This window comes from Neodiprion fabricii, chromosome 3, assembly GCF_021155785.1.
Source record: "Neodiprion fabricii isolate iyNeoFabr1 chromosome 3, iyNeoFabr1.1, whole genome shotgun sequence".
Classification (NCBI taxonomy): Eukaryota; Metazoa; Arthropoda; class Insecta; order Hymenoptera; family Diprionidae; genus Neodiprion; species Neodiprion fabricii.
Window position 1 is genome coordinate 15,410,458 of NC_060241.1, and position 20,080 is coordinate 15,430,537.

General features: G+C 36.0%; 1 protein-coding gene across 8 annotated transcripts in view; it reads left to right on the forward strand.

The window, feature by feature from the left end:
• Nucleotides 1-20,080, forward strand: part of LOC124178357 (DNA-directed RNA polymerase, mitochondrial) — a 110,742-nt gene that overhangs the window by 17,392 nt on the left and 73,270 nt on the right. For 7 of the 8 annotated variants that reach the window (XR_006869782.1, XR_006869783.1, XR_006869780.1 and 4 more), the window contains exons 3-4: nt 6,574-6,764; nt 19,456-19,643. Coding sequence is in view for 2 of the 8 variants with exons in the window: in XM_046561620.1 (XP_046417576.1) it covers nt 6,574-6,764; nt 19,456-19,643 (379 nt within the window). In the remaining 6 variants the exon portion in view is untranslated. The remainder of the gene's footprint in view (nt 1-6,573; nt 6,765-19,455; nt 19,644-20,080) is intronic. The other variant, XR_006869781.1, reaches the window with a different exon arrangement.

Here is a 20,080-nt window from a genome sequence, read left to right on the forward strand (position 1 = left end):
ACAGGTGGAATGTCTTCTTCCTCACACTGCACTAGTGGATAGCTAAACTCACGTTGTTTCTGCTAAACGCAGAAACGATCCTCTGTAAGAGTATCGGGCATGTAGGTGACGGTATTGGCTGGCGTTTCAGGTGGGAAATTACCACTTTATACGGTCTTCCCCATGGGTCCTTTTCCACTTCGTCGATGAGCTCCTTCCAGCAATGTCTCTTGCTGTCTTTGATGGCCTTGTTAAAATTCCGACGTGCCTTTTTGTACTCTGCAACCAGCTTTGCAGAGCTAGGTCGTCGATAGGCACGCTGGGATAGTCTTCTTTTTTTGAGACACTCTGAGTGAAGAACGCTAATGGTGTCGTTCCACCAGTGCATCGAAGGTCTTTGATTCATGCCACGTTTCCGAGGCATGGTAGCGTCGCAAGCCTGGGAAACTCTTCTCATTAGTTCCTTCGTCTTCAGCACTCCTCAGCACTTCCAGTGGTGATCGGGTCGCTGTCTAAGGCCACTACCAAGGCACCTGAGTCAAAAGATTTTACTTTCCACCTAACTGTGTTGGTTTGCCTATTTGCTCTTCTGGGATTCTGGCCAGTCGATATTTCCTAGAGTATTGACCTATGGTCGCTGGCTATATAGGTGTCCATTACTTTCCAAGAATAGCTTCCTCTAGTTAAACTGCTGCTAATAAATGTAAGATCGACAATTGAGCTTGCTTCTCCTTTAGTGTACGTTGGTGTATCTCCGATGTTGAGTAGGACCACATCAAGTGTAGCCATAGCCTCGAGTAGTGCTTTTCCCCGTGCATCAGTGACCTTGCTTCCCCAGTCTGCCGCCCAGGAATTGAAATCGCTGGCTATTGCTACGGGAGAATACTGTCTCGCATCTTCCGTTAGTCGATCAAGGAAATCTGCATATTGTTCAGCCGTGAGACTAGGCGGTGCATAGCAACTGTAGAAACAAATACCGTCCACCCATGCTGCTACAAAACCAGCTTCTCCATTATTGACCGCACTCTGGAATGGAAATTTTTCACAAGACCAGATGACAGCCTTTGCGGTGCTGTCCGATTCCCAAGGTTGGGTGCTCAGGTGCTCGTATGGCTCTGCTATAAGTACTAGATCTAGCTTTAATTCGCGCATAGTCTGCGTGGGCAAGTCGTGCGCAGCCTCACAGTGATTGAGGTTTAGCTGTAATATCTTCATGCTCGTCTGTTTTGTATCTTTAGATGTGCCTCTTTGAATACCGGGCATCTACTAGTGCCGGCATGGTGGGCGGTATTCTCTATGCCGTGATGTTCAGCACATAGTGCACATCTAGCTGAGTTCTTACAATCAGCTACTTTGTGACCATCTTGTCCGCATTTAATGCAGTCTTGACCTGTCTGCTTTGCTGTTACATTGGGCCCCAACATGCCAGAAGTGGCACCATTTGTAGCATTGCGTGGGTCTCTTCACTGACCTCACTCGGCAATTGACCCAACCAATCCTGATCTTGCCATGCTCGCCAAGTACCTTCTGAGGTGTTGGTACTGCCAGTGTTACTAAGGCAGTTTGAGTACCTTTATAGGCCTTACGGATCTTGATTGCCGCAAGTGGTATCTCGCAGTTCTCTCTACCTATCTTTTGCAAGGCTGTCTGTATGTCCTCCCTTGTCGTAGTGTCGTCCAGGTCCCGGATATCAAGATCGTCTCGAGGCCCCTGCCTTATAACTTTGGCGTCCTGTTTTAGGACCCCTTCAATAGCCCTCTGCAAGGCCTGGCCTTTGTCGGTGCTCTTCTTTGAAAGCGTGATAAGCACGTCTCCAGCCCTGGTCCTGTTGATCTTCTCTACCGTGGAACAGACCTCGTCACCATGAACTTCCTTTTTGATCCGGCGGAGTATCTCGGTATACTTATCCTTTTCAACTGGACGGATGATCAGTGCATCAGGTCGGGTGAATTTCCGCGGTGTTCTCGGCATATACACCGGCGGGTCCTCCTTTGGTGGTCGGTAGGTGTGCTGCTTTGGAGCCTGTTCCTTGTTTTGTTTCTTCTTGACCTTCCTTGTTTGGACTACTTGCCACGCAAACGCCTTTTTTTCTAGTTTCGGAGCCAATTTATGACCATCCAACATGATGTTATATCTAACGACCACCATATGTCGAGGATAACGAAATAATGGAGTTGCCGTCCGTCGTTGTCTTCTATTGCTCCGAAGGGCTGCTGTATTAAAAAAAAGAGGAACGAAGATTGAGTAAAACAAGCAAGCCCGGAATTGAATTGACGTGTCGATCAAATATTTAAAATATTGAATCTCTTTCAAAAGTTCTGTCAGTTGAAGTTTCCAGTTTTGTCTTGTTAATAAACGGTGGTTCAAAATGCGTTCCACACGCCAAACACGTAGTTTGAGAGTGTCATCCGGTCTTTCTCTAACATATATACGAGGTATTCCATACCATTTCGACCTGGGTCTGACCCTCGACCCCTCAAATCTGGTTCCCGATTTTTCCTATCATTACTCTCACTCTATCAAGCAATTACAATTTTTTTCAGATTTTTCAAAATAAATTTGAGCGCGTCATGAATTTAAAATTTTTTTTTTTTTGGAACACCTTGATGGCCGTAATCGAAAAATCTGAAAAAATTCCCAAAAATACAGTGTCAGATATAAAAAATATTGGTGCAAAATTCATAATGCTATGCTCGATTTATCTTACCTGGCATCGTCATCGATTCTGTCGAAATGGTTCGAGGAACAAACTCGGGAATGGGGAAACATATCAGCAGCTAATGAGCGCTAAATCCCTATTTTAATCCGAATCAATTTTTCTGAGGTGATCAACTTATGATTAGAATACTTCAATTTTCTGTCTCCAGTTTTCGTCAAATCGGTCAAGTCATTCACCTGGATTCGTGCTTACAAAAAACTCGTCCTCGCACAAATACACATATACATCCGTTTGTGCAAATACCTGCAATCGATTTCATGGATGATTAAACATATTTCCTATTAGGTTGTTTTCGATTTTTTTGTCAATCGAACCTTACGCAGGAATTAGTTGGTCTTTAGGAACTAATTAGGTGCCCTATTTAAAAATTAGGTGCTCGATTCTGTTACCGATAAAAAAGAATTTACACTCTGAGCTGCTGATGCATGTCATACTAACAGCGCAGGATCTAAAACGCGGAATATTGGCTCTGGAAAAAATTGTTATTTATTTAAGAGCTTTTAAATACCAGCGCGTAACAATTTTTGATTTTCAATCCTTAGTAAATAATAAAAAAAAATCCTTCAAATTCATCGCAGTGAATTTTTTTTACGGCAAAATGTTTAGCGAATTAAGAGCTAACAGGATATGTATGATTTGATTTTTGACCTACTGCCCCCGAAACACCCCCTGTTCCGATTTGTTTCCGATCATCAAAAAACTAACTTGAAAATACAACGCAGTGAATTCTTTTTTACAAGTCGCACAACATGCTAGTACTCATCATTTTGAATATCTTTTTTCTCTCCTACCATCGCGATTGGGCGTGGATACATCTATAGGGGTTGTTTCCACGACATTGTATCCAACGTATATCAGGAGCTCCTAATTACGTCCTCATTCTCACGTGGCCAAAATTATTGACAAAATTTTTTTACTCTTGGGGGGAGGGGGGGCAAGCTTTCCGGTAAGCTGGTCCCCCCATTTTCCAAAATTGATTTTCTCGTAACAGGAACAAGTTTAAAAATCGCGGTTTGAGGCATTGCAGAGCTCGTAAATAACTCTTTAATCTATGATTTTTTCAAATTTTTTTGAGTAAGTGGGAGAGGCCAGCTTTACGGAGGTATAATGTTTGTATTGTTCTCAAAATAAGCGGGATTCTGAACTCTATCTGTTTCGTGGGGCGTGTCCTCTTTAATAAAAATGAGGCCGCGTATTTTTTAATTTGGTCACGATTTCCAACTCTAGAAAACAAGGATCTAGGGAATAGGAATAAATGAAATAAACACGTATTTTGAGCCATCAGTTCTATGTTTTATTATGGCTCAGAGAGAAAAATCTTTGAGGTATGAACCTCAGAGAAAAAACCCCTCGCAAATGTTGAATTTACAATGTGTATAGGATATTTATCATATGAAATATATTTCGCACAATGAATTATTTCGGAGGTGAAATCTACGATTATAAGACATTATATATATATATGTATATATATATATTTGTGTGTGGTTGTATTGGTTGCTGGTTTCGTTTGAAACATCCGAATTGAATCTCTATATTTATATATAGTTGCGCTGGGCGTCTTGACAGTTTCGTGCAGTATAATCGTGGTAAATGAAGTCGCTGGCGACTTCGTATAAGCATTGCGCTTGTGCCAGGTATCACCGCTTGATTCGGTGTACCGGAAGGATTACCGTGTGTGAATCCAAGTATGTACAAGCAATCGGTAGATTACTTGCGTCAAGCATTGCGCTTGCTCATTGGTACAACCGGGCTGCGCCGCGCCGGTGTGCCTGGCGGGACGTACCGCGCTTGTTGTTAGTGTACTTACGAGGTTATTCCGGCTCCCCAGCATGCAACAATCAGGAAGGATTTGAAGATACAAGATACCACAAGATCCGAGTACCGATCGAATCGCAGTGAGACCCCTTAGATTTATCCATCTCTCCGGAAACGCACAGAGAAAAGAAAACCAAAAAGAATGAACGACTGACCCCGAGTCGCTCGACTACTTGACTGACGCGGCCGGGCCCGCGCTATTCCCTCCTCTTTCATGCTCGTCTAAACACATGCAAGACAAAACAGAGAGAGTCTTCAAACGGCTCATAAGAGCGCGCAGTTTATCTTATAAGTCTATGGCCGCGCGACGCATGTGTTCGTATATACACGCGTGAGCGACCATTCGTGCCTGGGCACCTCTGATTATTCGTTCGACCGAACACTATCCATATATGACCCTCAAATTTCTGTACTCCTAAAGGCAACAGAAATATTCAAGGATTTACAAAAATTAAATTTTTCAAAAAATCAAAAATGATAATACATATCAGAAAAAACCATTTTCATGGCGATTTATAAAAATTTGGATGTTTTACTCCAGGTCAAGAAATCAGGACCTATATGGAGATGCCCGTTCATGCTGGAACTTGGATTGGAAAATTTAAATTTTTTTGTTCAAACACCCATTCTGCACAACCTAATAAACGCAGAAGGATGGGGGTTTGGAAATAGATTAGGGATGGAATGAACCACTCAATCCACGATTTTCAAAACCATCTCTTGAAATTGAATATTGTTTCAAAGCCACTAAAAAAACGATTTTTCATCTCTAATTTTGAAATTATCAGTTTGGAAATCATTTCATCTTGTAGGAAATTTCGTAGCAAACAAGAAACGTGTACATTTTTATGCTTACAGCCCTTATTTCGGAATTATTTCAATTAAACTGATTGGAAAACTTTAGTTTTGTACAAGTGGAATTTATTTAATAACTTGCCGTCGGATTCAGCCCAGCGCACATCAATATTCTCAAATTTTATATTTTTTGGGAAATATTCAACAAAACAAACAAAAAAATGAGTTCTCCGATTTGGTCAAATCATTATTAAGAAGCTGCTTGGATGACTGATCTGAAACACACTTTAATCTGTCAAAAAACGTTTTAAAAGTTATGAAAATTGAGTTTGAGATTTGCAACTTTTTATCTAAGCTTCAAATGATCATTCGAAGAAACGAGAATGTGGATATTGAGATACCTTCATTATTTCGAAATTAAATAATTCGAAACTGTCTAAAAATTGAATATTTTTCACAGCAGTTTTCTGTGTGAAAAGTCACCAAAAAAAAAAACACCAGGCGGGTGACTTTACGTTAGCAATCGTACGTAAACAACAATTGCGATTGATAGAAAATGGGGCACCTAATTTTTTAATAGTATACGCAATCAGAACCTAAAGAGCACCCAATTCCTGAGTAGACCAATTTTTTTCTACCGCCATTATTTGACGATTTTTCGAAGTGGATATATATTTTTTAAGATAATGAATTCGGGCACTTAATTTTTGAATAGGACACCTAATTAGCATCTAAAGAGCACCTAATTCTTGCGTAAAGCAATTTTTTCCATAGCCAATATTCCGCGTTTTTAGAATATGCGCCGCCAGCATGACATTTCGTCAGCAGCTCAGAATGAAAATTATTTTTCATCAGTAATGGAATCGAGCACCTAATTTTTAAGAGTGAAAATTCTTTTCTTATAGGTAACGAATCGAGCACCTATTTTTTTATTAGGGCAAATAATTAGCACCTAAAGAGCACCTAATTATGGTATCTGTAATGCTCGATTTTTCCAACATGGTTCTGCTAACATTACAGACGTGAGCTATATTTCCCGTTAGGTCTGTTCATCATTAACTGTTTATCTAATCAACCGATTTAGCTATCGATATAGAAATGATAAGTTGAAAGGGTCGATTAATCAATTCGTTGAAAAAAACTATTAATTCAAAGTACCAATCAATCAATTAATTGAAATTTTGATTAAACTCACGAGTGTGAATTTTCAGAACTTGTTCTAGAGGAATCAGATAATGATTTACATGATTTTATTATTGCAGTATCCGGTCAGAAAACAACGAATACAAAAGCTACCGTCCAAAAGTTGAACGCTGTCAGTGTATCAAAACTTGCTAATGAGCCTGAGATCAGATTGGATCAAGTTCACAAAATCAACAGTTTAAATAAACTACCGAGTTCCAAGACAGTTGATGCAGAATGTAAGCAAGACATGGAGCAAAAAGAATCCGAGGTATTTCCACTTTTTATACACCTGCATATAGCAATTAGTTGTCAGAAAGTAACACCTCCGTTGATTCCAAACAAATGAAAACTGTCTATGTCTACGCAAAAAACTTTTTGGGCAGATGATCAATCGTGTCTTCATTATGAAGGATGGCTGTTTAAAAATCGATACATTTTATTAATTTTCTTTACGAGTTAGTCGCACATTGAGTACTCGTTAAATTATTATAATTTTAAGCTAAAACGATCTCATTCAATGTAAAAAAAAATAAAAATACTAAAATTATAATTAAAATTTCAGCTGTCGATGCTGAGTCGATTTCAAGTCGCTTCAAAATAGTAAAAAACTCAATACGGTCGTTGAGTTCCAAACTACGATGGCTGGTTTCATTTCGAAGACTATAGTCTACAAATTTGAAAAAATGATCTTGACCTTGTAGTATTCGTGTTTTTGTAGGATCTTGGAAATGTAGGTCATTAATTTAACAAGTTTTTGCTGTCAACGTTTCGACTCTGATTGGAGTCATCCTCAGGATAATTTAATGCATCTATTGAAAACATCTGATTGTAATACATTGTTGGTACCGGGTCGGAACAACATTATGATATATAATAAGAAATTAGAATAATAATAAAATTAACAATGAACTATGTATATAGAAACAAAGGGACACTAACCTTATATAAAGTAGTCAAACTTTATAAACAGTGAGAAGTAATTTGATGAAATAATAACGCAGTTATGATGTTTATTGTCACTTTTTTCTCACTTTCTTCATGTCCTGTCTCTATGTTTTATTGATAGTTAAAAGGCGATCTGGTCAAAAGGCAACTACTCTGTCTAAAGATCGTTACTGAGAGCGGTTGGAGACAGTGGGTGGGTGGAATATAAACCCTTTGCTTGTGGAGAATGAGTGTGGATGAAAAGAAGAAAGTAAACAAATATGTATATAAACGTGTGAGCTAAGTGGGAGGTCGTTCACATCACACAAATAAGAAGGTCGTTCGAATACCTTGTTGATGATTAAAATATAAACAGTCAATTTTTCAAATACAATACCATTCTGTTATAAATATTGACGAAAGAAAGTTGAAGGATATGAGTAAATAAAATAAACCGTTTCTTACGCCGATTGAACATAGATAAGAAAGAGGAGTGATTAGGGGTGTAACCGTGTGAGATAATTGAGAAGATCGTTCTTAACCATATGATGAAGAGGTCGTTGAACTGCCTAAGCCTTCATATCCTTGATTAATTTAATATAAATTTCGCTTAAATTTTCAATGTCTTGTCTAAGATTGACAAAATTGGTATGATTGGCGATGTTACACATTTCTAACACTAGTCTATTATAATATCGAGGTTCTTTATGTAATATCTTAGCATTATCAAAGTCAAAATGGTGGGTTAAGGACATTGCATGTTTTGTTAAGGGGTTAGGTGGGTTTCAAAATTTCAAAAAATCGAATTTTTTTTTTTTTGCTCATCTTATAATTGAATATGTTGAGAATATTCCTTTAAAATTTTAAAACGATCCGAGTCATATTCTAAGAGATATAGCCTTTGGATGTTTCACCCATCAGGCTATAACCGAGCGTGACGCAGGTATATGGAGGCAGATACATCGAGGCAGCTGCTTAGCTATTGTTCATTTATTTTTGTGATGCGAATACTAGGCTTAGGACTTGCCGGATGTAAAAAATTCTGTGGTTTGATGGATATAAGTTCCTCATTCTTGAATGCATCAACGTACAATTTTTATGTTGATAAAATACATGAGTGCGTTATAACTGTTGCCGAATCAATTTTGTTGTCTGCTGCAAATCAAGAAAAAAAATTAACGTGTGATGAAAATAATGTTGAAGATACGACAGATGTTACCGTGTCAAGTGATGGCACGTGGAAAAAACATGGGTTTGCATCATTATATGGTGTAAGTACGATTATTTACATGTTATTTGAATGTAAATCTTCAATCGCGTTTTTCTCGAAACTACATTTTTGAAATCGGTAGTCACGATTTCTCGAAAACTTAGGAACCGATCTCTTTCAAATCTTGCACACTTCTTCAAAATAACATTATCTCGTACTTGAACGAAGGACTTTTTTTTTTTTCTATTCCAAGTAATTTTTCAAGGCCATGAATGGTGCAAATTTTACTCAAAATAAGGGTTTTTTGTTTTCAACGCCGCCAAAAATGTAATTTTTTTTTTTTTTTTTCCTTCGTCCAAGTACGAGTTTTAAACATCTACTAACAGAAAATTTTTGGTTTTTGCATTTCAGATGAATCTGTCATGAGTTATCCTGACTACGCCGAGAGAACTTTTTTTTGAGGTGTCATAGCAGACGACGTGTCCACGCCTTAATTTTCAATATTTTTCAATGAAAATTTCACAAACTACTTATAAAATATGTATCTTTTATGTGTTAAATTGATGGAATGAAATATTCTGTTGATTAAGTAAAAAAAAATTCATAAAAATGTACCTATTTTGAGCTTTTGAAACCCACCTAACCCCTTAAAGCCGTATAGTGGTCGTCTGAATCTTTGAAGTTGTTTTTATGTTCATTGATTCTTACATTACGCAACGGCTAGTTTGGCCAATGTATGGCTTTTTGCAATCTTTGCAACAGATTTTATATACTAAGTTTGATTGTTTTTCCAGTGGTAATTTATCTTTCCCTGTATCAAAAAACAAGCTTAAGTCGTTGAAATTTTTTCCTACAAATTGTACGTTGTATTTTTTAAACGTTCTGTTTAGTGATTCAAACAAACCTTTAACGTATGGGATAGAAATGAAGGTTAAGTTGTCTTTATTTGTTGGGTTTAAGGAGTTATTGTTGTCTTGTTCACAGATTTTTTTGTACCTTTGATTGGTGATTCTATGTAAAAGGCCCGGCGGATAATCATTCTTAATTAAGACATCTTTGATTAATTTGAGATTTTTTTCGCAACAACAATTTTTGGCTAATCTTATTCCCCTATCAACTAGACTAATTATTGTGCCGATTTTGTACGATCTGGGATAATGTGAATAGAAGTTCAAATACCGTTCGGACCACGTGATTTTGTGGAACCAATCGGTGTCAATGATGTATGAGTTGTTGATGATTGTTACATCCAAGAAGTTACTTTTGTTATCAAGTTCAATTTCTATTGTGAATTGTAATCTTGGATGAAAGCTGTTGAAGATTTTCAATAGTTGTGGGATCTAATCTTCAGGAACTGCTGTTAATATGTCATCCACATATCTAAGGTAAAACGGTAACGAGAACGGCAGTTTTTTTGTGCAGTGGTCTTCAAGTTCATCCATGACCATGTCTGCTAGTATTGGGGATAAGGGAGAGCCCATTGGTAATCCAAAAATTTGAGAAAATATCTTATCGTCGAATTTGAAAAGAGAAGCATCAAAACATATGTTTAAAGCTAAAAGAAATTGTTCAAGTGGTACAGGGATGTTCGGTGATAGTTCACGCCAACGTTTTTTTATCAAATCAATAACCAAGTTCAACGGTATATTAGTGTAGAGTGATATTACATCTAGGGACACTAAACTGTAATTTGGTGGTAATTTGAATCCCTGAATGGAGTTGACCATATTAAAGCTGTTTATTACGTGTGAAGGTGGTCTTTTTAGGCCCATTTTTATCCACGAGTTTAAAGTTTTGGATAATTTGTAAGTTGGACTATCTATAAAAGACACTATTGCTCTCACCGGGACATCAATTTTGTGAATTTTAGGTAAGCCATAAGCTCCAGATGGCACACTGTTGTTGGTGTAGATACTACGTTTGACTTGTCTGGTGATTAAATTTTTTTGTTGCCAACTATTAATTAGTGTGTTAACCCGTTGTTGTAATGTGTACGTGAGGTCATGTTTGACAATTTTATACGTGTTTTCCTCTAATAGTTGTTGTGACATTTTCATTCGGTAGTCATTACGAGTAATACAAACCGTTGCGTTACCTTTGTCAGCTTTTAAGACCAACAGACCAGGGTGAGAAGCTCGGAAGTCTTTAATAGCGTTGAGTGCTTTGGTGTTGAATTTACCTGTTATTCGTGGATTGTGTTTAAAGTTGGAAATTTTATTAGAAAAATCAATTCTAGCTCGATTGCGTGACTCCAAAGGAATTTTGTGAGCGTAAGATTCAAAATCAGCTGTGAGATTAGATGTAGGTATTGCATTGGTTTTTATGGAAATTCCATGTTTTGGTCCCAAACTTATAGTTTCAATAACTTGTGGAGGTATAGTGACATTCGTTAAGTTTACGAACCATTTTGATTTGTCAGAGCTGTTTAGTTTTCTTTCTGAGTTTGATTTTGACTGTAAGAGATTTTTCAACTTTTTAATGTTAGAAGCTTTCATTCTTTGGAATTATTTTTCTAAGCTGCGATTTTGTGAACTATAGAACTCATTGATCATGTCTAACGGTAATTTTTTTTCTCTAATTGTTTTATCTAGGTTGTCAAGTGTTCTTTGTGTTTTAATGATAGTGGAGCGAGTGTCGCTTATTTCTAGATTTAAAATACTTAATTGAAAACTACGTAGATTGCATTTGAATTTATGTTTATAAATAGATGAAATGAAACCTAACCTAATAGGATTAAATTTTGAGAATTTCAAATGTGTAGGCAACAGGTCTTTTTTCTTACACGTAGGTAAAAAGATCCTTCTATTCTTCATTTCTATCAGTTTCTTTGAAGTGGACATCCATCTTCTGAGTAATTTCGTCGTGGTAACGCCATCAATCAAAGAAATGTTATGAACAAAGCCCATCTTTCTCTGTGGCAACTACTTTTGACCAGATCGCCTTTTAACTATCAATAAAACATGGAGACAGGAGATAAAGAATGTAAGAAAAAAGTGACAATAAACATTATAACTGCGTTATTATTTCATCAAATTACTTCTTACTGTTTATAAAATTTGACTACTTTATATAAGGTTAGTGTCCCTTTGTTTCTATATACATAGTTCATTGTTAATTTTATTATTATTGTAATTTCTTATTATATATCATAATGTTGTTCCGACCCGGTACCAACAATGTATTACAATCAGATGTTTTCAATAGATGCATTAAATTATCCTGAGGATGACTCCAATCAGAGTCGAAACGTTAACAGCAAAAACTTGTTGTTAAATTAATGACCTACATTTCCAAGATCCTACAACAACACGTATAGTCTACAAATTCACTGAAACATTTTTTTTTTCTTTAGATGGATTGGCATCGTGGAAAAATTAGTCTTACAACATTGCATCGATTTTCATTACACTGATCAACAGTGATTTTGTTGTCTTTGATATTTGAGTTGGTCTTAGGAAGATTTGATGTCAACGACCTTAGGAGTAGGCGTATTTTTTCGAAATTGGCTCTAGTTATTTATTTTATCGATATTTTCATGTATGACTCAAAAACGCGATACTTAGATGAAAAAGTCAAATTTTTTAAATATCTCAAGTTAAAAAAAAATAGTATCATTGGCTTTAGTTATGCTTAATTTATTCAAACAAAAGTGAAATAAATATATAATATATGACACTTTTCAGGTACTTCTCTTATACAGTGTTGGGCCCTACTGATTACTTTGTGCAATTAATTACATCGAAATTACTAATTGCATTGGTAATTTGTTATTGTGAGAAAAATCAATGCTAATATATTTGTAATCAGAAAAAAAACTATTCTAATTACATTTAGGATGTGTAATTAGAAGAAAAATCGATACTAATGTTACTTCCGTGGACGTCGTTTATTCCCGAGCGGTAAGGAACAAACGGGTTCGCCTTCGCCTTTACATCCGGGGACAACCAGAACTTGGGATAGGGTTGAATAACGGTTGGGATGTTTGAGCTATCAACTATATATTAGTTTCAAGAATTTGTGGAATAGTTTAAACGCAGTGTGTAGTTCACAATATCGGGAAGAAAAGGTATACGTGAGGTTGTTGAGTGTTGAAATAGACTTAATCGTGTCGAACGTTGGAATAGGAACAATACTGAGGTAAGAGCGGAGTAGACGGAAGGTGCGCAAATGTTGGGGAATAGAAGTAGCAGAGTCGACAAAAAGCGAGTGGCATGAGTCAGAATAGAAATTGGAGGACAAGAATGAGATGATGATAAGGATCGTGGGAGAGTGATGAGATGAGGGTGACCTGTGGCGATATGCCGGACGTAACAATAATTACATTTCTAATTTGTAATTAGAAGCAAAATCGTTGTTATTTGCATTTGTAATTTGTAATTAGAAGGGAAGTCGATATCAATTACATTTGTAATTTTTAATTCGAACAAAAGCGAGAGTAATTATATTTGCAATTATAAGAAAAATCGGTACTAATTATATTTGTAATTTGTAATTAGAATATAATGAATTAAAGAAAAAACGCCCAACACTGCTCTTCTAAGATTTTTGGGAACTATGTCTCTGTAGAGTCCAACTATATCAAGCTGGAACTGCCTCATTCGAAAACCGATAAATCTCCTACGGAATAATTATGGTTTAATTAATGTCTAATTAAATGCTCTATTTTCGAATTAAATGCTCTCCATTTATTTTAAAAAACCTGTGGCGGTATCAGCTCTAGATAAAGCTGAAACCGTTACGCCAAAAACCACGCGACCTAAGAGAAATTTCTAAAAACTCTTCACGCCAGAATTAAAGGCGCAAAGAATCCATGTTTAAAACATTTTTTGTAAGGCACCCCTAGGTGAGAACATCTCTCGAACTCGAAAAATCGGCGCAACTCTTTGACGGAACAAGTTTCTATAGACGTCAAAATGACTCGAAAGTTAACCCTTTGAGGGGCACATTTTACAAAAAAATCCAATCATCAAAGTCAAAGTGATCTAAAGGGTTTTTGGAGTCGCTGATTACGAATCTGAGGTTGGATTTGCGAAATTCAAGATTGCAGACGAAATTTTACAAAACCAACCGATATATGCCAAATTTGATACACGGGGGTTATCGGGACCGCTGATTGCGAATCTGACGTTAGATTTGCGAAATTCGAGATGGCGGATCCAAGATGGCGGACAAAATTTAAAAAAATGAACCGATTTATGCGATATTTTATATGCGGGGGTTTTTGGAGTCGCTAATTACAAATCTGACATGAAATTAGCAGCAACATTCAAGATGTTGGATCCAAGATAGCGCCTATTATTTTCAAAGTCCTAAATAAAAAATGAAATATGGCGCTTACTCTCCCTCTCAGCGTGACCCAGAACTAACGACGTGGACGTGGGAAGAAACTAGGTTTTTGTTTGGTTTTTTTTTTTAATATTTTTTTTCTTTTTTTTTTTATTTTTGTAATTTTTTTGTTTTGTTATGATTTCTCATTTTTCCACTCAAATGGAAAAAACGTAAAGAAAAGACAAAGTTCTGTGCGACAATAGCTCTAGTTGGAAGTATTCAAGAGTTAATTTTTGATTGCGGGTTCGTATTCACCACCTAGTGGTGGAATATGGAATCATTCGTCATTTGCCTTGTGTTTTGCCAATTATATTATTTACGTACTCAGTGCACCGTAAAACATGGGTATGTCAAATTTAATTATTGGGTTTTGGGGTTAACCAAAATTGAATTTTTTTTTTTTTAGAAAAAACCGGCCTATCAGAAAATTTGAAAAAAATATGTATAATAGTACTAGGCATAGAAAAGACTTATAAATTTTCAGAGCTCTAGCTCTATCCGTTTACCAATAGCCGATTTTTTCAGAAGATATTGATTTTTTTTAATTGATTGTTTATAAGCATCAAAAAAATAAGTCAGTGGCGTAATTCTTCATAATAGTTACGTTATTTACCAACCTAAGTCTAAAAAATGCCTTAGTACCTACATGGTAAAGCCACGAAACATCGAAAAAGAAAAAAAAACGAATATAAAATAGGTAGGAAGTATACTTCCTAGTACCCCTCAAAGGGTTCAAGGCTCTTGGTATACTGCCCGTGCGAATTAAATGCTCCACCTCCAAGAGGGGGAAGCCACCCCTAAACTCGAAAATCATTGTAAAATTGACTGTTTAATACTATTACGACTTTCAGTTATAGCTGAGAGCTCAAGAAACGAGGAGATATTTTTCAGTATTTTGGGTATTATAAAGTTTTAAGTTGTTTAATATGCCGCAAATGCAAACGGCCAATGTTTACCTGTTGTGAAGCACAAAAAAAACAGAGTATGATTTCAGGGTAAGGGCTTCCATCGCTTTACAGCACATGGCTTGAATCTACGTCCACGTATTTTCGTTTAATGTGCACATCACAGAAGAAAAGTTATAAAATAGCAGTTTTGGTTATTTGGAAAAATCTTTCGATTGAAATATTTCTTGGGGTGTGCGGTGCCGTGGTAGCCAAAATCACGGCCGCCTCCACACAATTCTCAGTCTACTGAAATTATACACGCGGTGTGTACAAATAGGTATTCTTCTACGATTCTCTAATATAACTGTTGAATAAATAAAATTGATTCTTTCCTATTAATGAAATTTAGTATTTTCAATGTGTAATATTAGCAATTGATGTGGAGTAAAATTGGTGAGTTTTTGATACATAATGAAATTTAATACAGGTCATTCGAATGAATTATCGAAGTACCCTTCGTTCACCTGCATTTTTATGATTATTAATAAATGATATGTTATTATTAACATATTTAATGTAAGTTATCACTGATTCATGATTCTGATTCGTGAATGGATTCGATTCAATGGATCAGGGGGATTACGTCGGGAATAAACCGAGTTAACGTAGAGTGAAATATGGTTAGAATGACGGTGACTGATTTATATAGGTAGAATATATTATTGCAACAAATTTATGAGAGACGAACAATTTTCAATAATGTTGACACCTATTCAAATAGCACTCCATATTGATGCACCGGAATAAAGTTACGGACAAAACCAGAAATCACTCCATGTCAATTATTCTCGGAGATCATGAATTGAATAGGGGTTTCATGATTTCTGAAGGCGTCAAAATAGTAAACTATTCTGACGCTTGTGATTTTGGAAATTCTTCTGTTATCCGAGACAATTCAACAATTCATTGGTTTAGAGAAATTTAAAAATTAATATAGAATTACTTTAACATTTGAATGGATTCTCTGGAACACAGCCTTTTGAACTGTACAGCAGAGAGCCTATGATTGTGAAATTAATTTAACGCACCTAGGAATCCTGTAACTTGTTCCGTGAAAGAGGTATACCGATTTTTTGAGTTCGGGAGTGGTTTCCCCCTAGGACTTGGCTTTCAAAAAATGTTTTCAACATGGATTCCTAGAGTTTTTAATGAACTTTTAATTTTGGCGTGAACAGTTTTTCAAAATTTCTCTTCGTTTTTAGCGTGGGGGTTCCAGGTTTATCTCGAGCTGGCACCGCCACAGGTCTTTTTTAAAAAACGTGGAACAATTAATTTGAAGATAGGGCACTTAATGAGCTTTTAATTAGCCTCTAATTCCGACCTCAACATTTTTTCGAAATTATTCTCCGCGTCCGTTGTTTTTGGCGTTTCGGTTCCAGGTTGATATAGCTGTAATCTCGTCCGTTAAGCTGGTTATGCCAATATAGCATAACAAGTAGATACAAATCGGAAAGTTAGTCGCTAATTAAACGCTGTTTAATTTATATTTACTACATCACTTGTGTTTTCCAGTGGCTCTGTAACTTTGATATGCCGCGTGTCAAATATTACCACATTTTATATTAAACAGTGAAACGGTTTTTTCATTAATTCAAAGGAAGATATCAATTTTACCCATTAGTATGCAGCACACGCATTTTTCGAACAAAAATCTGGATTTCTCTACGTTCTACTGAAAACATACTAAACTTTAATGTATTTTTACCGTTTATTCACACAGATGGTCTCTCAGTGTAAGTACTGTTTGATCGGCTATATCGATAAAATTAAAAATTTTTGACCATCGCGTGATCAGTTTGGTTGTTCGACGTCAGGGGCGGAACATGCGGGGAGGGGGTGATTTCAGGCAAGTGGAACTAACATCTATTAGCACCGACTAATCAGTGAATAATTCACGCGTGGATAAAATTTTGAATTTCTAGTCGTCGTGTGAACAGTTTGATTTTTCGAGGCTGGGGGTGAAATATTCGGGGAGGGGGTGGTTCCTGGAAAGTGGGACTAACGTCTATTCGCAGCGATTAATCAACGAATAATTTAAGCGTGGATATATCAACAAATTTACGTACGTACAAAAAGTTTTGCGTAATGGATTGGTTGCGGGTGGTAGAACATCAGGGGTAAGGGTGGTTTTAGGGAGACGAAACTGATCTCAATTAACAGCACAGCTATTAATTAGCGAATAAAGCTTGTGTTGGAATTTTTTGAATTCAGCTTAACCTGCACTATTTTCACTACGTGGCGATGCTACTTTAAAAGTAAACTGGATCTGTCGCGGTTTTTTCAAAAAGGGGTGAAGCGAAACATTTTTTTCTGTAGTTAAAAAGCGTTTAATTAACAACTAATTTTCCAATTTATATGTACCTGTTATGCTATATTGGCATAACCAGCTTAACGGAGGTGCAGTAATCTGCCATCATGTGACTATCACATCGACCCTGATATCGTTTCTCCTTCCGTTATCTACTTTCCGTTTTTTATTTGCAAAACTTACAGAAGCTACCCCCTCCCCCCCCCCCCCCCTACAATACTACAATAACATATAAACTAGAGCCAATCTTATATTACCATGATTTTATTAGTAAATTCTACGTTCTCAAAAACACTAAAATTCATGGAAAAAACAGCGACGGCTAAAATTTTTTTTTATTTTGTTGAACTGTGTTATGATCAACAAATACCGAAACATACAATAGAACGTCGATTATCCCAACATCGATTACATAGGACGAAAAAAAAAATTCAATTAATATTTAAATAACTAAATTATGATTTTACACATCGAATAATCACCAAAATCCTCATTTATGACTTAGAAAGTTTGCTTTTGTCTTTTTTACATTGATGTAAATAACACTGGTCAACAGGAATTTTGAGTCTGGGTTCTAGATGTCTAATTTCTTCGACCCAACTAATAAAAGACGAAATAGTTTTATTATATAGTTTGCTTTTGTATAATATAAACCAGAACAATATTTCAGAGTTTAAGAAAAATTATCTATTTTGTCAAACATTTATTGTAAATAACAAATGAACAAACTTCAGTTTCGCACTTAAATCACTTTAATTGAAATATTTAAATGCGAAACTGAATTTTGTTCAATTGTTCAATTTTCGTAAAACCCAAAATATCGTTTCGGTTTTCTATAAAAGCAAACATCTTCTAATGGAACTATTTATTCTTCTATAAGTTATGTGGAAGAAGTCAAAATTTTACATTTAGAATCCAGACTCTTTCATGTTAATTGGTGTTATCGGCATGATGACTTGGCTTATCCCGTTTTTTGAAGTGATTAGTTATTCGAACATATGGATTTTTTATTCGGTTTAGGCTGTCGGTGAAAGTTAGAATTTTGGAAAATTGGAATAGGCAAACTGACACCTTACATCTTGTAATGTAATGATTTCCGATATGCCCGACGTACACGCTCGCTTGCATTTACCATCTAGTCTTCACTCTTCTGTTTTATTTCTTCACGTCACAAAGCCGTAAAAGAACGCGCCTCGGCATTGAATTTTACATTTTATTTCTTAATTTACGTTCTTAACTTTGAAGCCGCCTCTTGGCTAGTATACTGGACAAGCTGTAGTCAAATAATATAAATGTAGGTATACATATTTGAATATACACTAAAATCACCGGCGGTCTAAAGGTTAATGAGTTCGACGTTCAGTTTTTCGAATTCGAAGAGCAAACCTCATATTCTTGCGCACCTCTTTTACACGGAATATCGCTGTTCGGTTATCGAAATGGTACCCGGTCCCAATCAGATAATCTAATCGACACTCTACTATATTTAACCGTTTACAAAATGGTCTTCTGAATAATTGGATCCATTGCTCAAAGCGATTTAAAATGAGACGCAAATAAGTAAGCTCTTAATGATGATTCCATTATTTTCTGTTTTTGAATTTTCAAAGAGATCTTCGTAGCTTATTAATATGATACTTTGATAAATACTCAGTGTACAATTATCTCGTGATAAAATCCCCAGCCAACTGTTCAACAGTTTTTTTATAACAATTTTTGTCGGCGGGGTGTGAAGCACCTCAGTCTGGCAAGTACGTGATTCTACAAAAGTGTGGCAAGTAAGGGTTAAGTCTGTAATATTCTAGTCTTTGACTAACAACTTTTATGTCACATCAAATGAACTATTGATCAAAATTAACGTAGCTTCCACAATCTGTTTTTAATTTTGTTGCTCATTCCGAGTGAAACATGATAGTCCTTTTGTTTTCAAATTCAACTTTAGATTTTAATTTTCGAAACTTTTCCACATCATATCGATTCATCACAGTCCATTTTATCGACCTCAAATCGCAAACACTAACACTAGTAATGTTTTACGTCCACAAAAATATGCATCAGTAAAATTGAAATCGGAGTGTCTACAATAGTTTTACACCGTCTAAAGGATGAAAATCAATCCAAGTAATTCACTAGGTTTCTTTTGTCTAATTATTCATGTGTCAGACTATTTTTGACGATACCTTCTGTTATTTACCAGTGTCTTACTTATGAAATTTACAAACATATCTGATCTACACCACAGGATTCAGGCTATCAAAGTAATTTGCATAACGACGATATTGAAGAGGACCATATGGTATACGGTTCCTCGGATCAAACTATGCTGATCAAGAATGCATTGGTGTTAACCACATTAGAAGATTATTCTCAAGATGCAGTAGACAGAAGCACTACCGATTCTCAACCTAGCAATGCGACGAAATCGAAAAAGTAAGTATGAATATATAGTGGAAGAGAGTATATCAACTTTTGTTCACTTAATTTTCACTGGGATCTCCTTTTCGTCACACACAATTCACTCGTTTTTGTTATTCAAGAATTGCCTCTAGTTGTTTAATAATTGCTGTGAATAATAAATTATTGTCACAGTCCTCAAGCAAGTCATAAACTGGGTAATTAATATTTTGAAAATACCTGATGTTCGATACCCTAATATTGGTTTTATAAAACAATGTCCATTAGGAATAATGATTCAAAGTTAATAAAATATAACTGCTATCAACAAATCAAGCCAACCTTCTTCGAACCGTTATGAAAAGCAGACATTTTTGACAATCTACTAAAAGCGCATAAAGATGTTTTGTGTAGGTCGTATGCGAATCACCTGTACGAAATCGACGGAGAAAACCCTAGGGACTCACTCCACT